Genomic DNA, 17,441 nt, shown 5'->3' on the forward strand with positions numbered 1-17,441 from the left:
AGAAAATAGTTAATATTATGACCTGCTGTGGGAAGACTCAAGAAGTTCTGTAATACCTATGTATTATTTACATGGTTAGCATCGTTTCCATTCTTAATAGCCATTACAGGTTCATCATCTCTGCCAAGAAGTCTGGTGTCTTTCAGAGTAGGTAACACGGTATTATGTGGCCACCTGTTGAGCCAATCTCCCATATATAATGAATTGTAAGCAGCCTGCTAGAGCAGCTGGGAAATATTGGTGTTTATCATATCCCCAAAATGCGGTAATAGAAATGGTAAACAGTTTTCAAACAACAAATTTCTGTTTCCAATACGGAATTGTTCTATAGCAGATAGATGCATATTAATTGCCAAAATACAAAATAAATATTTGAAATTAATTAAAAGAATGGAATAGGGAAAAATCAAAGCATATAGGTATGTAATCATATCTAAATAACATCTGGATTCTTTATGCTTTTGCATTTCTATGTGTAGCAAACCTTTGCTGAGAACTCACAGCTCTGTTTTCTTACTGAGAACTGTGGTTTTCTTCTAAGAGTTCACTGTCACCGATGAAATTTATTTCTGAGCAAAGGACCACCCAGATCTGTTTAGAATAACAGTGCAAAAAAGGCAATTCCGTGTAGCAAACTTGTTCTTTTCTTCTGTGAGAGATTAGTTACTTGTAGATGAACTCAAGATTTTGGCTTCAGTTCCTGACAAATACAGTTCAGAACCTATGAGACTAATGATCTTGGTGGGAGGACATAAACAGATGGTGCAGCGTTGTTACCATATTCATACATGTGCTGTGCTGTGTAAGTGGCCATTACAGAAGGCATGACAAAGGTTGAGCCAGGACATTACTCTGCTGCGGTGGTCCTTTGATGCTGGGATTGGCTCCATACAACTGTGGCAGATGGTTGTGATATTCTGACTTCAGAACAGATTCAGATGCGGGAACTTCACAAGGGCTACTTTGAACTTTAAAAACTTTAGGAAGTGGGCAAGGAAGTGGCATATGTTTCTTAGCTTTCAGACTTTCTAGCTATGCTTCTGGCTCAGGTACGCTAAGGTCAGTTCACTGTTGTAAGAATGATAATACAGCAAAACAGAGCAGCAGTTCTGTGAAATGGTTAATGAGCCGTATGTCCTTTGTGGAGAGAGAAGAGACAGGAAAAAGCATATGATAAGTGAGCAAATGCTCTCAGAAGTTCACCGTTGGGAAATGGAGATTTTGCTTCTATTACTAAGGAAACTCTTGTACTTAATACACTAGGCTCTGCATCAAAGAGCAGCCCATCCTTGTAAACAGGGTTTAATTTTTGAGATAAGGTTCAGGCTAAAACTGCAGGCCCAATAGTGACCGTCTAAGGGGATCGCAAGCCCAGAAAAGGTGGTTACAAGTATTCTTGCTTTCTCTGGTGAATTGTTGCTGCCGTATTGCTTTTAGTGTTGCATCTTAACTTTGTCTGCAGACTGCCAGCAAAATTTGAGAGGACTCGCTGACACTGAGCCAAATAGTGCAGCTCTGCTGAAATGAGAATCAAAATGGAATTTCCAAGTGAAATCAATAAGGTTTGAGTAAAATCACAGGATTTAATTCTCAAACACTGAAGTTTCTAATAAATATGAAAGAAGATTCAAAATTCTCTGTGTCGTATGTGTGTGAATCAGATTATGCCAGGATCTGCTGCTGCCAGGTCTGAACTCGGTCATTAGGATGTTAGGAATAAAGAACATTCTAGTTTCTCTTAGTCATATAAAAAATAATTCTGTACCAATCACTTGGTTCATGGTCATGGAACTGAATGCTTCTAAAAAGCTACAGTCAGTTGTGCACTGTAAAGCAGATAAATTACATTTTGGAATTCCTTAGCGACCAGATGTGGTCCTTGTACATCTCTTTGTATGCTCGGGTTTGGGGTGTGTCCTAATATGTTAGACAAACATGTGTGATAATAAGCTGAAATCAGCATATACTATGAGAAACTGGAGACTGTGTGGTGAGTAGGATGAGAGAAGAGAAATATGGAAGGAAAGGAAGAATTTCAAGGGTTGTGTGATTGGTAGGTGAAAGGTGATGAAGCTGTGGGGAGATGAAGCTGGGGGCAGGTGGATATACAGGAAAAATACTGGAACAGGCTGGAGTTGCTTTAAAAAAAATTAAAAAATCAAGTATTTCAACAGAGCCAAAGAGAAGGATAAGTTGCAGAGTTCTTTTGGATGAGACAAATGCCACGAGCTGCTGTGAGGGATTGGAAGTGGTGTATATTGTGCAATTACCAACAATTAAATAAATTGCTAAGATCTTCTTAAGAGCCCTCAGACTTAATGCCAGAGAAGAACCTGCCATAACCATTGGCGTCTCACTTGCTAACTCCTCCTTTGGCTGGGGAAAGTTGCCATGCAGGCTGATGTCCTTTTAGCATCACAGCAGAATGTTGGTGGACCCAGAGAAATAAAGGAGTGCACGGCTCTGGGTGAGATGTAAGGGGGCCCTCAGGCTGATTTCTAGCCTTGGGCGAGCTCCCTCACAACTCCTTTGCTGTTTTTTTCACAGCCCTCTGGCAAAAGGAGGAATGGTGTAGGTGTTTCTTTTCTCTTGTCTTCCCTACAGGTTTAAGCCTGTTTTTTTAAAAAAAGTCTTTGTAATTTTGAAATGATTACTTTCCTGTCTTTGCCCACAGTTTATCTGCTGAGATGTTTGTCCTTTGGCCTGGCTTGAGAATGAAATATATGCTAGCAAGAGAAGAGACAGGGGCATATGTCAGAATGCATGGTTTACACAAACACACAAAGAAGAGCCTCTTTTTCCTCTGAGCCAGGCTGGTGGTTTTTATGGTGCATAAGCTCCAAAGGTGACAGCCCATTAGAGAGAATAAAAATATCATTATAGTTGTCACTAATTTCTGAAAGAGTTTTGAGACCTTTTCTATTTATTTCTGTTGGCCATTCCATGATAGCAACAAACTGGGTTAGTGCGTGATCTAACTAGCTACCAAACAGCACATCAAAATACTTAGGGACTTTTGTTTTAAAGCAAAGTAGATGAAAATATGAAGATGCTTCCCTCTTTAGAGTTAACGCAACAGCTTCAAATCCTTCCTCCTGGGAGATTTAAGGTTCCCTGTTTTCATTGCCAGTGATTTAATTTGATTTTTTTGAAGAAGTCTGCCCTCTTGTACTACTGTATGCTCTTATTAATGATTTTAGGAATACAAATGGAGTTTTGCAGGCAAGACCTGGCATACAGTGGTGTATGTGGTACATTATGATCTCAGCAGAGTACAAAGCCTAATGAAATTGATACACAGCATTTACAGTATTTTTTTTTAACTATGAGTAACTCAAATCTCTCTTAAACCAACATGCATTTATCAGAATTATTTTCAAAACCTTTCTGTGAAACCAGCTGGCATTCTTCACTCCAATTTATTAGTAATTGTCAACTCATTTGACAAACATGTTATCCGATTGCTTCAAGTGGCTGTGATTTACTAGGCTTCTTATCCTGGTGCTCAACCAGTGCCCCACGTGCTCTTGTAATGCAGCAGTCTCATGGAACATGGGGTAATTACAGTAATAGTGATAATGATGAGTATTTCAGAAATGGACTTGACCAGAAATATAAATATAACGGGAAGGGAGCTGCGGCATTCTTCCCTCCAACCTCTTATGCTTCTTCTGCACTCCCTTGGTTACATGACATGATCCTAACAGAAGTGGCTGTACAGTCTTCTTTGTCCATGTAGCAGATGACTTCATTATACAAAAATACAACGTTTTAAAAATTGGGCAATACATATTTACGGCCTGTGCAACCCTGTCCTCAAAGTGCTTATTTTAATGAGTTCAGCATTTTCTTCATTTATTAACATTTCTTTTAAAAGAAGAGAAGGCATGTTTTTAAGGTCTACGTTAACCTCAAACATTTAATATTTGTTGATCATCTATGCAGCAGTCACGTAACTCATTAAAAATATTAATGCTTTTACTTTTTTTCTTTGCAGTTTGTGGCTCATCCAAACTGTCAGCAACAGCTACTGACTATCTGGTACGAAAATCTCTCAGGACTGCGGGAGCAAACCATAGCCATCAAGTGTCTGGTTGTGCTGGTTGTGGCGTTGGGCCTTCCATTTCTAGCCATTGGTTATTGGATTGCGCCGTGTAGCAGGGTACTGTCTTTTACACATTACAAATCTTTCACTGTTCTGGGTGCTGTTTTTCAATTTCTGGCATTCAAAGTGTAATAATATGTGCCTCTAATTCTGCTGCTTCCAAATTTAACTAATTAATGATATTTTTAGTAGCCTGTAGTCCTTAGCCAAATGATGCTACTTGTTTTATTTGCACTGTAAAGAGAAGACAGTGTGAGTAAGCATGAAAATGCTGCTAAATTTATAGAAAGAAAAAAAACCCTTTTCTGTGAGGTAAATGATCTACAGAAATTTAAGGGGAAAAAAAGCCACAAAATTCAATCTCTGCTGTGTAATTACATTCTCGTACTTACAGTAGTATGGTGGATTTTTTTTGAAAGTCACCACCCAGTTGGCCAGAAGATTCTGCTATAGGTCTCCTTTGGTGGCATCTAAGATCTGACGCTGCTTCCATATAAACAAATAGCAGAACATCTGTTGACTTCACTGATGCAGAATTTAATCTTAAGTAAAATATTTGTTATTAGTCTGTTTGCCAGGTGAACCATATAATAGAAATCAAATTAAACACAGTTTTTCAACCATGTGCTAGAGCATATTCATAAGAGACTGTAGCTGTAAAGACTTACCTTCCAAAATGATAGGAAAATACACTGGTGCTCCCAGCTTTCTTGGTGATCTCAAAATGAAATTCTTACATTCTTTTGCATGTGAAGTGTCTGAAAATTAAGTACATTAATGTATCTTCATTAAATCAGAAGGAAAAATATTTCTCCAAGTTACATTAACATTATTAAAAAACAAAAAAATGCAAATTTACTTTTTTTGCAGAATGTTGGTCTTTTAGTTTTCTTTTTTTAACAAGTCTGCAGCAGAGAAATGTTTGACTCATTTGTATATTTTTCTTGTAGTTTGTCTCAAAAATAAAAATAATTTGCTCCTCTCCTGCATATTGCAAGGGAACCTAGTATTTTTTGTGGTTAAATATGTGTTTTCTTTTAAGATAAACCTTCATGATACAATATAATTGTTATTCTGATTATTTCCTGAATGATTTCCTTTGTTACTATCTTTAGTGAAGATATTCCTCACAGCTCCATGTCATAGAAACATATTAATATATTTTTTTAGGTAGTGTCTAATATGGAAAAGTGACATTTGTCCTTGAGCTTTGGTTCTCAGTACCAGAAACGTCTGACATTTTTCACAGTGCTCATGTCAAATAAATGTACTGTACATTCAGATCAGTTATTTGATATTGTAATTTCAAAATGCTTTATAAAGGTCAGGAGCACAAAAGGAACCTGGGATTGTTTGCACAGGTAGCAAACACAGTTCAGTGTGTGCTGGTCTGCTTAGTTCACAGTAGCTGACCCCAGTTTCAGGAAAACCATTCCTTGAAATAAGAAAGCTCCTTTCCCTTCCCCATCTGCTGAACTCGGTCTTTTTCTTCTTACACAGTACACAGCGCTGCTGATAATGCAGAACTTCACATGCAATTTTAGGATGCTGCATAATATTTGTTAATGTATGTGATAGTTTATCACATCAGAACTGGATATTAATGTTGATGAAGATGAGGCGTTATGTGTGCAGCAGCATGTTCTCCTCATGGAGGAGATGGAGAGACCTTTAGTATTAAGGTGTGCTGCAGCTAGGACAAAGAAGTCTGCTTGACATCCAACTTAGCATGCTTAGAGCAGAGGTGGAACAAGCCTTGCATTCAGAACACAGAAGGGGGTGTATTCTGAAGGTACAACTCCTTCCTTCCAAGGTGAAATAGTCTGGAAGGGACAGTTAAACTCAATTGTGCAGTCCTACCCAGAGGTCGCCAAAGAACCCCTATGGAGAACCTCAGTACCATCTCCAGACTTGAGCCAGTGCACACACTGCTGCCTGTGGTGCAGCCTCACTGATACTTGCATTCTTTGAGCATAGGGCTGGAGACAGTGCAGCAGCATTGGCAACATCAGACCTTTGCTGCCTGAACAAAGACTACTGGTGGTATCGCCCTCGGAGGGGTGGACTGCAGCTTGGCAGTTTTGACACTGGCTTGCAGGATAATGTTAGAACTGATGGAATTAGATGCTTTTTGGTACAGCGAGTGACAGCAACAGACTCGTTGCTCTTTCCAGTGTGGTCTTCTAGAGGTAGCCATTCCTCTCTTGAGCTGTGGAAAAACTGTCTGTACTTAATGCTGTTCGATCTTTCTGCCAGGTGCAGATTTTGAATGCATAAGCTGAATTTATTTGAAAAAACTATTGTTTCTGATATTTTCATTCTTAGTCCACTGTGATGGAATAGTCATTAGTTTTAGTAGACATGTACAGGCTATTTATCTGGGACTTTCTTCTCTGAGTGTATATTCTCCAGCCCCACGCTGGCAACCCGTGGGCATTAGAGACTTCTTCATATGACTGCCCTTGTACACTTTGTAACTCCTTGGAGCACTTCCCAATAAATATTGCCATCTAGAGTTTGTGGAATAACGTAAATGTTCACTAACAAGACAACACATTCCATGAGACTGCTTTTGGGAGAGTTTTGTCTGAAATGGTAAAGCATCACAATTCAGAGCATTTGGAAGAGTACCCTTTGAAAATGTTTCAGACTGTCCTGAGCACTGAGTGCGATGCTTCTGTGAAATACTCAACATAAGAACTTGTTACTTTGAAAAAAAAAGTGACTGCTTTCATTCTGTCTTTTCAGCTTGGAAGAATTCTTCGAAGCCCATTTATGAAATTTGTGGCACATGCAGCATCCTTCATTATTTTCCTAGGCCTGCTGGTGTTCAATGCCTCTGACAGATTTGAAGGTATAACAACGCTACCGAATGTCACTGTTACTGATTACCCTAAGCAGATCTTTAGGGTGAAGACTACTCAGTTCACCTGGACAGAAATGCTGATCATGGTATGGGTACTTGGTAGGTATATTGCCCCTTTGTCTCTATATCACTGTTTGTCTGCAATTATTAGCTCTAAAAGAAAGGAGAGAAGCCCAAGTCTCAAACCTTTGCTCCAGCTGCTGCATCGTTACAGTAAGCCCACACAGCAGAGTGACACATCAGAACCAGTGAAAGCATCTCTGTGCCTGCTCCCTCTTGTAGTGCAGAGTAAAACTGATTTGCAATGACTTTGCTGTGCTGTTTGGTAATTCTGACATTCGTAACAGGAACACAGACTTGCTGAAGAGAACACAGTAGAAATGTTGCTTTGAAGTGGTTTACTTAAGTAGGATTAGGAAGTCTACTGTGCCACTGTATGTAAGAGAAGATCAGGAGTTCTCACTGCTCAGAGTTACTGTGCTAATACATCAGTGCTTATGTGGCATTGCTGCTTAGGTAGAATTTGCAGAAATGGCTGTTTCTACCAAGGGGCTAATGAGTCAGTTCTCATTACTCGGTATTCATCACGAAACCTGATCAGATATTAGCCTGTTAGAAACTGTATGGCAGAAAATGCCATCTTGTAGCTTTTCATCGGTCAGGTTCTTTATGCAGGAAAACATCAGGTAGCCACATGATAATGTAGCATTCTCAGCTTTTTCAGGCTACAGAAGAGAAAAGAAGTATAACTGTGGCTGCTACACGAAGGTGCCTCACTTTGCCTTTTGAATCACCTGTATCTCCTGACTTGAGCACTCTCTTTATGTCAAACTGTCGGGGCAGGAAGATCAGTGCACCTGGCATGGTGCCTTGTGGTCATCCCTAACAGGGATAACAAAATGAGAGAAATATTTTTCCACATTTAACATTTTTCTTCTCTTAAGTGAAGCATATTAGGCCATAAAGCTTTCAGTACAAAGTTGTGGCTCTATACTCTCCTGTTTGGAGATGTTTGAACTTTGTCCGTGCATGTTTATTTCTGTCTTGCCATTTGATCAATCCTGTTTGAAACCAAGTCAGCCTCACTCAAGTTATATGACAACCCTGTGACACTGCAAATTGTGGAATTATAACGAAAGTGATATGGCTGACTTTGCTATATTTTTAAATTTCTTGTTGCAGGTATGATGTGGTCAGAATGCAAAGAGCTGTGGCTGGAAGGACCCAGGGAATATATTTTGCAGTTGTGGAATGTTTTGGATTTTGGGATGTTGTCCATTTTCATTGCTGCTTTCACAGCAAGGCTTCTAGCATTCCTGCAGGCCACAAAAGCACAACAGTATGTGGACAACTACATAGAGGAAAGTGACCTCTCTGAGGTCACACTTCCTCCAGAAATAGAATATTTTACCTATGGTGAGTTTAAATTTTCAGCAAAACAAATCTTATAAGGAAGAAACTGATAGGATGACACTTAGGATTTGAAGCCTTAAAATGAGTATTTGCATGTGTTTGTATTCATAGCATTATTTAGTCATTTGTGCATCTATATTTTACATTCTCTTCTATTTAAGCAATAATCGTTATGATGCTAATTTGGCAAATGTTTGCCAATATATTAAAACCAAGCAATAGGCATAAGTAAGGACAAAATAACTGCATGTTACTTAACTGCCTCTTGTTGTAACTGTTTACACAGAAATAAATTTGACTGTCATGGTATCAAACATTAGCAAGCTATATTTTATTCTCAATGTAATGTACAACAGATACAATTTTGATGAGAATTTCTTTTTTGCTTAGTTCAGTTGTTCAATACTGTCATTCATATTGGGAAGAGCTATCAATATTTCATGATAAAGGAAGGATGCTAGACCCAGTAATCTGTTCAAATATAATGGAAGTACTAAATAGTTATTGCAGGGCAGAAATTGTAATCAGAGATGTGATGAATCTCTGTTTGCAATGTCATAAAGACTGCATTTACTTCTGACAGTGTGTTTTAGCATATTTTTGGATGTCTGTGTAGTACAGTAGTAGAATTGGCTTTGTTTACTTTGCTATATAAGTGATTTGAATATGGACATATGTAAATACATACTTAGAAATACTTGGTATTTTGATATCAAATACTGAGACAGCAGTGTTGTGCTAAGATGATGCAGTAATTTATGCAATAAACGATTTATGAATCTGTATGTAACAGTTGTTTCTGTGAATATTGTGGGTAAATATAATGATCCTCCTTCCACTGAGGTCAGTGGCAAAATTCTCCATGACTTCAGTGGAGACTAGGTTATACTCCAAATTTTTAACAATGGCAAAATCTTGGTGTGGATAGTAAGTGAAATTACCCATCAACCAGCACTGTTCACTTCTCATTAATATAACTTAAAATAGGAATAAATTCCTGGCATAGTGTTTACTGACATAGCTAATAATGCAGTCATGCTAAGAAATGCACTGAGAATTGTTTATTCTTATATAGTTCAGGTTGAAGTGCAAACTGTAGAAGATGTCTTTTTTTTTTTCAAATATAATTTTTCTCCTAGCAAAAGATAATGTAATTTACATCCATCATTTGTGACTTACAGGAAATAGGAATAGACTCTCCAAATATTTGCTTTAACTAAATTCAGACACGTTCATGGCAAATCTTATCAAGATTTTTTTTAAACATAGTGATAAATGACTAACACTTCATATTTACCCCTGTATTTTGTATCTTCCAGCTAGAGATAAATGGCTTCCATCTGATCCTCAGATAATATCTGAAGGCCTTTATGCAATTGCTGTTGTTCTTAGCTTTTCTCGGATTGCATATATCCTGCCTGCAAATGAGAGTTTTGGACCCTTACAGATTTCACTTGGAAGGACTGTTAAAGATATCTTCAAGTTTATGGTCCTTTTTATTATGGTATTTCTTGCATTTATGATTGGAATGTTCATACTGTATTCCTACTACCTTGGAGCTAAGCTAAACCCAGCCTTTACAACGTAAGTATGAAGTTATGTTTAAGTAAAAAACAGCTATGAAACTCAGTTTTCCACTATGGTAACAGTCTGTCAAACTACATACCCTCTCCTAGTGTTAAAATAAAATCTTAGGAAGTGGAATACAAAGAACCAGTTCTTTTCTACTTGTATAATGGAAACGTCATTTCACTATAAAATAATTTTACCTATATATCGTGATAATCAGACAGGCTAGTGAACAACTGATGGCAAGGAAATATTACTGATTTCACCTAAATTACGTTAAAGCAATTGCTAGAATTGTAATCTTCAACTGAGCTCTGTCGAGTTAATATAGTAAACTGAAAGATTGAGCCTAGGTGTCAGTAAGCAGGTCTCCAAATAACACTTCTGTTTTTCAAGAAAGGGACTTACAGGTTATGTAGATGGTGTATTTCTGTCTTAGTTCTGTATTGAACAAGTCGTAAGCTGCGCTGGATTCTTTTGGATTGGGTTTACAATGTATGTGGTAACTTCTTTTTTTTAGTTGGATGAATACAGAACAATGACAGTTTTGTCTGTTTTCACACAATGTGATGGTTTCCCATGATCTTTGAAGTTTCCAGTTTTTTCTTTTCTGTATTCATTTTACTTCCTGAAACAAATGGTGCTGGAAGTGATAATTATTAAGGGCATTTCAAACCAGAGTTAGTTGCACAGGATGGTGAAATTCAGAAGTCTTCCTTTCCTTCCATCTTCCTACTGGAGACATGACCTCTGTAAACACTTCCGTATTTTCCTGTAGCTGATTCCATGACTTTTTCTTAACTTGAATATGACTTTTCCTCTAGCTCATTGTCTTTTCTTTAAAAAAATATGAAATACTGTAACAAAAGTATCATTGTATCAGATGTCTAATATGCTTAACATTTGAATGCTTATTAGCATAGTTAATTGTTTAAACAGCTGTGTTATTCTACTAAACAATATTATTCCTATATAAAATTATTATAAAATAATATTATTTTATTGAGGTAACTCAATATATGCATATGGCTTATTTTTGTTATGCTGCCTAGGATGCAGCTGTCAGTTCACTTTTTAGTGACAAAGAGTAAGAAGTCATTTCCAGTAACTTCCACTGAGTACAGTAAAAGGCACATTTTAAAAGTAGGATCAACATTTTACTGAATGTCTATGTGTCTTAGCTTGCATTGGTTGCCTAGTTCTCAGGGAGGTGAACTGTGCATTGCAGTGAGTTGTGTCCCATGGTGGGACAAGTCAGCCTGCAGCAAAATTACCCAGATGGAAAGCCTCTCCTTTGATGCCAGCAGATCTGTCTGATCTATCTGATGAAAGCAAGAGTTAAACATCTGACCTGTGGGCCGAGTACTATAGTCATTTTCCCACAAGATTCAGAAAGCTTTCTGGTGCCATGTCACAGTAATCTGCTCTCACACTCCCTGAAGGTCTGCAGAGCTGTCTGGCAGCTGTCCCAGAGACTTGGCAGCTCAGAGGTTGCCCTGACCAAGATAGGAGCACAGAAGAACTGTGTCCTGAACCCAGAGCCTCTAGTATTTAGCTGCCTGCATATTGTTGAGTGCTTGATTTCCACTGATTTCAACAGCAGTCTTTTACAAATCCCATTAAAATCTGTTTGGATTCTGAGTTTTGTTGCTGAACTTGCTGCTACCCATTTTTGAATGCACCATTCGTAATGGTAGGCTTAATCAGAAACTGTTGAAAGAAGTGCAGTAGTTTTCTTCCCATCAGCCCCATTGTTAGAATAGGGAAGGTCTGCCCTCTGCAGAATTAGACTGGAAAATAATCAGAATATCCTTTATCTTGAAACCTGAAAATATGATAGCTTTCTAATCCCTGGACCATTCTTTTGCATGCTTTACTGGTGTTGCACCTATATTATCTATCTACAATGTATATAGTTGGAGCACAGTGAGAAAACTGAGCTTACGTTGAAAAGTACTTCCTTATATCTTTGTTTTAGTCAGCTCTATACAAACCTGATTCATGAACAAATTGCTTGAGATTGTTTATCACTTGCTGCAAGCACGGATTATATATTTATTTGTGTAGTTAGTAATTATGCCTTCCTATTTTTTTTTCTCTCACTTCCTCAGAGTTGAAGAAAGTTTCAAAACCTTATTTTGGTCAATATTTGGCTTGTCTGAAGTAACCTCTGTTGTCCTGAAATACGATCATAAGTTCATTGAGAACATTGGATATGTTCTCTATGGCATATACAATGTCACAATGGTGGTAGTTCTGCTCAACATGCTGATTGCTATGATCAACAGTTCATATCAAGAAATCGAGGTAGGGCTCTGTTCTCAAATGGTTCTCTTTTGGTATGTTGAAAGAGGGCAGTGTGATTAAGAATTATTTTAATGATTGCATCTAGATATGCAGAAGTGCAGTCAAGGTATTGATTCTCAGTAAAGGAGATCACAAAAAATACCGTGTCCTAGAACTAACAGCCTAGCCAAGCTGCAAAATCTTACAGGCTCCGTATTTCATCTTATGGCGGGTATATGCAGATGATGAGGTGTTATCCATGCAGAAATCTTAAAATCTAAAGTAACGTTCAAATTAAGACTGCTGTGAAACAGAAAACAAAGCTACTGGGCTTAAGATCTTAGACATGACTACATTCCCAGTGTCATTAGGATTTACACTGCATTTTTTCTCAATATAGTCCACTTCAATCTTTGATGGACCATTCGGATATGGTTTAAATGTATTTTGATGTGTTCTCTAATGGAAACCTGGCTTTCAGTTCCACTCCTTAAGCTTTTTAGGTAACTGTGCAGGAGTTAGACCCTTCGGTCCTTACGCTACTACTGTATGCACTTTCTTACACTTATATGCATCTGTACTTGGAGTATAATATAGGTGTTTATCTTCAGGACTTACAACTGAGTTGCACTTCGCAATGTTTAAAAGCTTTGTTTGTAATGTGTTGGGTTTTTTTTTTCCTGCTTTAAGTACAATATTAAGACTTGATCATAGGTTTGCTGAGCTTTGCCATATGCCCTGAAAACACTGATACAGATTCCTCCATATCTGGCAAATGACTTGTTTGAACGAATATTTGAATGTCACACAATGTTCTTGGCTGCATTGCTGATTAAAAGAGAGATATTTGAATTTCATTATGGTGACAAAGTATCTTGAAAAGTGAAGATAATTAGGATACTTAGCATTCAGTTCCAATAAAAATTTGGGAAAATTCAAATTGGAGAACATAACTGCTTTTATAAATCAAACATGAGTTACAAACTGCACGCCCCTCAACACACACACACACAGAGCAGGTTATAGGATATAGTGAACAATTGGTTATGCTACTTCATTGACTTCTGGGAGATGTCAGGGATTTCAGCAGGAGAAAGCTACTGATGTTAAAGCAACTTTTTGCATTTGAAATTAACCAAATTAAGCCTTTCAATACAGTTCATCAGTCTGCAATATGATTTCGTCATGACAGTGAAGTTTCTGTTTTGTGTACTCCTTTATAAATCAGTTGCTTTCAATGGTTATGTAAAATGCTGTGAGTACTAGTGCTTTAATCTGTGTCTGCCTGGAAGCCAGTAAATGCTTCATCACTTTTTTGAGTACCATGTTCATGTGAGCAACTTAATTAAAAAAAAGTTCCACTTGAAATAACAAGTTTATATGTTAGCCTTAACGCGGTGCAAAAATAATACTTGTTTAAATTGTTCACATGCTTGAACTAAGTACTGACAATGAGATGTTGACATAAAGTAGCAGCTGACATTTGTTAAAATAGTCTTGATATAATAGTTACATTTTTGCACAACTATTTTGCCGCCTTATTAGCACGCAAATAATATTTATGTAAAAACCGAAAGGGTAGATTTTTCATTTGGAGGAAGTTTTTACATTTCTAGAAATGAAGTACATACCTGTTTTTATGTCTTAACACAGGACGACAGTGATGTAGAGTGGAAGTTTGCTCGCTCTAAACTTTGGTTATCATATTTTGATGATGGAAAAACATTACCTCCACCATTTAGTCTTGTACCAAGCCCCAAATCTTTTTTCTATTTCATCATGAGGATCATTAACTTTTCTAAGTGCAGGAGGAGACGTCTGCAGAAGGACATTGAAATGGGAATGGGCAATTCCAAATCGAGGGTAGGTACTGAAATCTTTTTGTTGTTTTCAAGAATTGTTTCCATTCCAGCATTTTACTTGTTTTTAAATTTTAGGGTATAATCTATACTTTCAGTGATAGTACAGTGATAAATCAAGTATTTGTATTTACTGGTCTGTAATTCAGATCGGTTTTATGGAGTACGTTTAGGCAAATAATAGCAACAAATTTTATTAAGACAACAAGGTCCAATGACTGGAAAAACACAGGTAAAACAAAAATAACTGACTGTTCAAAGATGCGGATAATTCCCACAAGCAATGACCTAAATACTGAATGCTTTCAGCCTGAACTAGAAAGACTTTTAGGTGAGGATTAAAAATAAAAAAAAAAGCACCATAACAACTGAGGGTATGGAGAGAGCTTTTCCTTTCACTATGCAGATAAAGGAAAAATGTGGTCAGTGTGGTACCTTACTTCCTACTGTCAAAAGTATGTTCTCAACAAAAGACAACAGGAAAGAGGGAGGATTGGTGGTCATAATCTTTAGCACTTCCACAACATTCTCAGTTTCAGTATCTAAATGTTCCTTACAAATATTAATGAATGCAGTGTCACCTCACTCTTGTGAGGATTAGGTAACAATTCCTCTGTTTTCCTGATATGGCAAACTGGAGCACTAACAGATAAAAGAAGCACGTGGTCCCTTTCTCCCTCTCCTTTTTTTTTTTTTTTTTTTAATGAATTAGGTCTTGTGTGTTACAAAGACTGAAGAAAACAAATTTTGATTTGTTTTACTGTAAATTACCAGAAATGACAAGTCCAGTTATCTTTCCTATAAGTTCCTTCTAGAGCCTAGGATGTTTTGAGCTGTTGGTGCTACTGATTTTTATGTAAAGAAAATATTTTCTCTAATTTTCTGTAGGTAGGAAAAGAAGATACATGTTTTTAAAATGTCAATTTCAACCAGTTTAGCTAAAAACACTATCTTGGTACTAACTACTCACTTTTCCCTAAGATACACTTTTAGAACAAAGCTTTGAGTAGTGCTGACATATCATACAGCAGCAACTTAGAATGTTATTCACTAAAGAACAAAAATCCTGTGTGGGTCACTAGTGACACAGATCAGTTGGAGCTAGTTGTTTTTGAACTACAAACCAAATGTTTTTTCTCTGGGAAAGGTAGCCCACAGCCTCTGAGTCAGGCTGAGTGGGCATACTCTTCTGCAGTGTGCACAAAGATAAATCTTGGCCTGATCTATAGTAAAAAGTATGGGTGAGCTGATGTCTGATTGCCTTCAGGAAAGCAGGCAGCCTGGAATAGGCAGAAATACCTCACCTAGGGCCCAACTGAAGCGACAGGATGTATGCAAGTAGAGGCACAATACATGTGTCAGTTACAGGAAGCATCCAAGATGCAGGCTGACTTCAGTTTGCTCCCTTTGCTCACCAGAGAGGTCAGACATCATTAACTTAGCATCTAAGTGAAAACAGCAGCAAACTAATGACAGATTTACGTTAGGAGGCTGGGCCTTTACTTCACTCACACTAGTATATCTGAGAGAAGAAGTAGGTCTCTGATTTGGTAGTAGCAAACCTTTGGCCTTAGTCACAAAAGCATCTTATCCAAGGTGGCTTTTTTCTCTCCTGTTTCTGACCTGCTAGAACAAAGATAATTAATTATTTGGAACCTAATGAATTTCTGGTGGAATCTGCTGATCCAGAATAAAGACCATTTTTCCAACTGTATTACGATTCCTGAAAACTGTACTTTAGCAAAACACTTTTCACTGTGCAGGGATGGCTTTGAGCTGGCCACTCATCCTCACCACCAAGGTGTAACTCATTTCCTCAGCTGTGTGAGCACAACAGTTTTGGAGCTGCACAGTGAAAAGGATGGATAAAATAATCAGCTTTTAAAATAAATAAATAAAATCAGGGCTATCTTGTTGGTTTTTTTTGGAAATAATATTCTGATTTAGTGACTATGGAGACATCCAAAGGGGAAAAAAAAATATTGAACTGATTTCTGAATGTGAGTTCTATCACATATATTAACTTTTTCTTATTGCTTCCTAGTTAAACCTTTTCACTCAGTCGAACTCCCGAGTTTTTGAATCACACAGTTTTAACAGCATTCTCAATCAGCCGACACGCTATCAGGCAAGTACATCCTGGTCACAGTTTTGAGTAATAAAAATGTGTGAATATACTAGCAGAATTTTGTGTCAGGTACACGTTGCCTTCTCCAGATGAACAAAACCTCCTGTAGAAAACAAACTCTGGGGTGATACTGGGAAAAAAAAAAAGACTGCTCTTGTTCAGGCCTGATTATTGGAAGCATTTAAAGAAGCCAATCCAAACAAAACTTAGTTTTTTCCTTGATATCCCAGTTCTGAAAATCCAAGAAGCACACTTTGAACACTGATTTCTGGGGAAGAACTATGAAAGCTCAGTGGGCTGACAAAGTTAGCATCACTTTTTCTTCCTTTCTTCTCATGTGACATTTGAACCTCCTGCAGATGAGAATTTTCCTCTCCATTAAGAGGAGCCTGTTGGATATTACCTTCCTGTCTTAGTTCCTGTTCAGAAATAAGAGTAAATAGGAGCTCTTGTTCCCCTAGTGAAAATGTGAAAGGTACATAATCCACCTGTACAAATTCTGTAAGGCAAGTTGCATTAATTTTGGTAACACTGTGTTTTAGAAAGTAGATATGTATTACTATTACAGATAAATCTTCACATGTGAACTGAGTTTAACAAAGAGTAGACCTATTTTTGTAGCTACTTAAAGCCTAAATTAGGTGTGCTTAGACACCAGGCTTCTAGCATCAGTTCTGACAGATACTTATGTACATACTTGTTTGCAGCAAATTTGAATAATTTAATAGTTTGGTCTGCAGCAGAAAGGGCTTATGTAAAATTACATTACCTTGCATTTGCTTTGCTGACAGTGTGGATGAAGATTACTGCAGTACAAGTGACATGAGTTAACACATTTTAATGTAATGTCGGCTTTAACAGCCTGACAGCATCAACATTATTTCACTGCTGATCACTTTGATGTACAGAATCAATAGTGAAATTTAAAGGGAAAAAAAACTGTCCCTGGGGACACAGAGTAGAGGACACTTGCAAGGTAGGGAGAAATGAGAAAAGAGGAGGAAGAGGAAGAGAAATAAAAGCTAAAGAAAGTGCCATCTTTCAAATGGAGTATATTTCAGTATGTAATGATGCTGACTGACAGGATGGTGATAAAATAGTAAAAGTCATATAAAGGCTGTGCTTACACTTTGTCTTGAAAAGCCCTGTAGGAAGGCTGCATACACAACAAATAAAATGGAATTTTGTCCCCTTATCAATGAGTTGAGCCCACTG

The 17,441-nt window shown here is 37.5% G+C and overlaps 1 protein-coding gene across 5 annotated transcripts in view; it reads left to right on the forward strand.

Moving 5' to 3' along the window:
* The window catches only part of TRPC3 (transient receptor potential cation channel subfamily C member 3), a 39,338-nt gene that overhangs the window by 18,091 nt on the left and 3,806 nt on the right, over nt 1-17,441 (forward strand). For all 5 annotated transcript variants that reach the window (XR_002437892.1, XM_021394153.1, XM_021394156.1 and 2 more), the window contains exons 4-10: nt 3,998-4,162; nt 6,854-7,070; nt 8,154-8,387; nt 9,704-9,968; nt 12,065-12,260; nt 13,893-14,102; nt 16,143-16,226. Coding sequence is in view for 4 of the 5 variants with exons in the window: in XM_021394153.1 (XP_021249828.1) it covers nt 3,998-4,162; nt 6,854-7,070; nt 8,154-8,387; nt 9,704-9,968; nt 12,065-12,260; nt 13,893-14,102; nt 16,143-16,226 (1,371 nt within the window). In the remaining variant the exon portion in view is untranslated. The remainder of the gene's footprint in view (nt 1-3,997; nt 4,163-6,853; nt 7,071-8,153; nt 8,388-9,703; nt 9,969-12,064; nt 12,261-13,892; nt 14,103-16,142; nt 16,227-17,441) is intronic.

This window comes from Numida meleagris, chromosome 4 (genome assembly GCF_002078875.1).
Source record: "Numida meleagris isolate 19003 breed g44 Domestic line chromosome 4, NumMel1.0, whole genome shotgun sequence".
Classification (NCBI taxonomy): domain Eukaryota; kingdom Metazoa; phylum Chordata; class Aves; order Galliformes; family Numididae; genus Numida; species Numida meleagris.